This window comes from Halyomorpha halys, unplaced genomic scaffold (genome assembly GCF_000696795.3).
Source record: "Halyomorpha halys isolate HHAL.00 unplaced genomic scaffold, Hhal_1.1 Scaffold1154.1, whole genome shotgun sequence".
Lineage (NCBI taxonomy): Eukaryota > Metazoa > Arthropoda > Insecta > Hemiptera > Pentatomidae > Halyomorpha > Halyomorpha halys.
The window spans coordinates 111,534-113,194 of NW_027116117.1; the positions used below are offsets into that span (position 1 = coordinate 111,534).

At 32.9% G+C, this 1,661-nt stretch overlaps 1 protein-coding gene across 1 annotated transcript in view; it reads left to right on the forward strand.

Annotated features, from left to right (window-relative positions):
• Positions 1–1,661, forward strand: part of LOC106688551 (chronophin) — a 17,623-nt gene that overhangs the window by 5,312 nt on the left and 10,650 nt on the right. The window contains exon 2 of the mRNA XM_014433059.3: positions 1,192–1,355. Coding sequence (XP_014288545.3) covers positions 1,192–1,355 — 164 coding nt within the window. The remainder of the gene's footprint in view (positions 1–1,191; positions 1,356–1,661) is intronic.

A 1,661-nucleotide genomic window follows, 5' to 3' on the forward strand; every position in this document is an offset into this window, starting at 1 on the left:
TCGTTGAGCTCTCTAAAAAGTTTGAGAAACATGTACCCCGAACATCATAATGAATACAATATTTTCTCATAAAACTATCACAACAAGGTAAGTCCATAATTTTCATATGGGTTCCAATCCACATGGGCATTGTTGGTAACGAGCTCGCGGACAAAGCTGCCAGAGAGGCACTCACGCTCCCTGGCCGAGGCACCGCCGTTCTTACCCCATCAGAACTCAGTACACCTCTTAAATTACAAATATTGGAAAGATGGCAGGCCCATTGGGATGGAAGTTTTTCGAGTAAATTAAAAAGAATCAAAAGAGTAGTAAAACCATGGTCTACACCCTACCGCAACAGCCACAGGGAGGAAGTTGCTCTAACCCGCTTGAGAATAGGTCATTCTCGCCTCACGCATTCTCACCTGATCAGAAAACTGCCACTTCCAACGTGCAAATATTGTCAGTCCATTCTCACGATTATGCATATTTTTGAAGAATGTACTCACTATTGGCCAACAATAAACAGGATAGGACTGACCCCAAATTTATCAGAAGCTCTCACGGATGAAGAAGCTAAAATTACATTAGTGTTTAAATTTTAAAATTTTTTCTTTTATTATTATTAGAATATTAAGATTTATGAGAAGTTTTCTTTCCTTCTCATTTTATTATTTTTTTACCTTTGATGTTTTAGATGTTCTTTCAAACTTGTAAATATGTATATAAACAATACTGATTCCTCTTTTAGAATTATTTTTAGACCATTTGTTTTTAATTCTTTTTTTCATTTATTTAGACGTTAATAAATCACAAGATATTTATGAGATATATTGTTTTGTTTTATCAGTTTTCTTTTCTTTTTTTTATTTTACATGTAGAAAATGCAATTTATTATATTAGTTGTATTTGATGATGTTTATTATTTTTATTTTTATAATATTCCATAATACTCCAAGGGACTTATGCCTCTTGTCAATGCTTGTAATAATATTCTGTAGGGACTATTCCAGGATTAATAAAGAATATTATTGTTATTATTATTATATTTTTATATGTATTGATTTTACGATTGTTTGAATATTTTAAAAGGATTATTCTTAAAAATTCTATTTTGACTTATCCAAATTTAGGACTCAACGGCTCAAATAATACAATATAAAGATATATTTTTATTATAATATAACATATTTTGTCATATTTATTTTTTAGGATGCCTGGTTCATTTAGAAGGACCTCCGATTCAGGGTGTGAAAGAGGCACTTGCCGAAATTTCGAAGAATGGTAAATCTATACATGTTGTGACAGATAACTGCTTGTCAACATTAAAAGATATTTCCACAAGAGTAAACGGGCTTTTTCCTGCTATCAAAAAGGTAAGTTGAGTCACCAATACTTGTTAACACGTAACACGTGGATATATAAATATACATACACTGGGTACTTATCCGGTTCGGAGGACCATAGGCGTTTGCAACAAATACGTTTATGTGGTCTATGTACCGATTTCAACGGAAAAAGCAGGAAATCTAAGTTTTGTGCTGTTTTCTTTTTAAGGATATTTTTTTGGCGGACAAAATACCCCCTCCCTCCCCCCTGACCATGTTCTTACAAACATCATGTGCGGACAACTAGTAATATTCCAAGAATGTTATTTTAAGCTTACTGTTGGGATGAAGGTG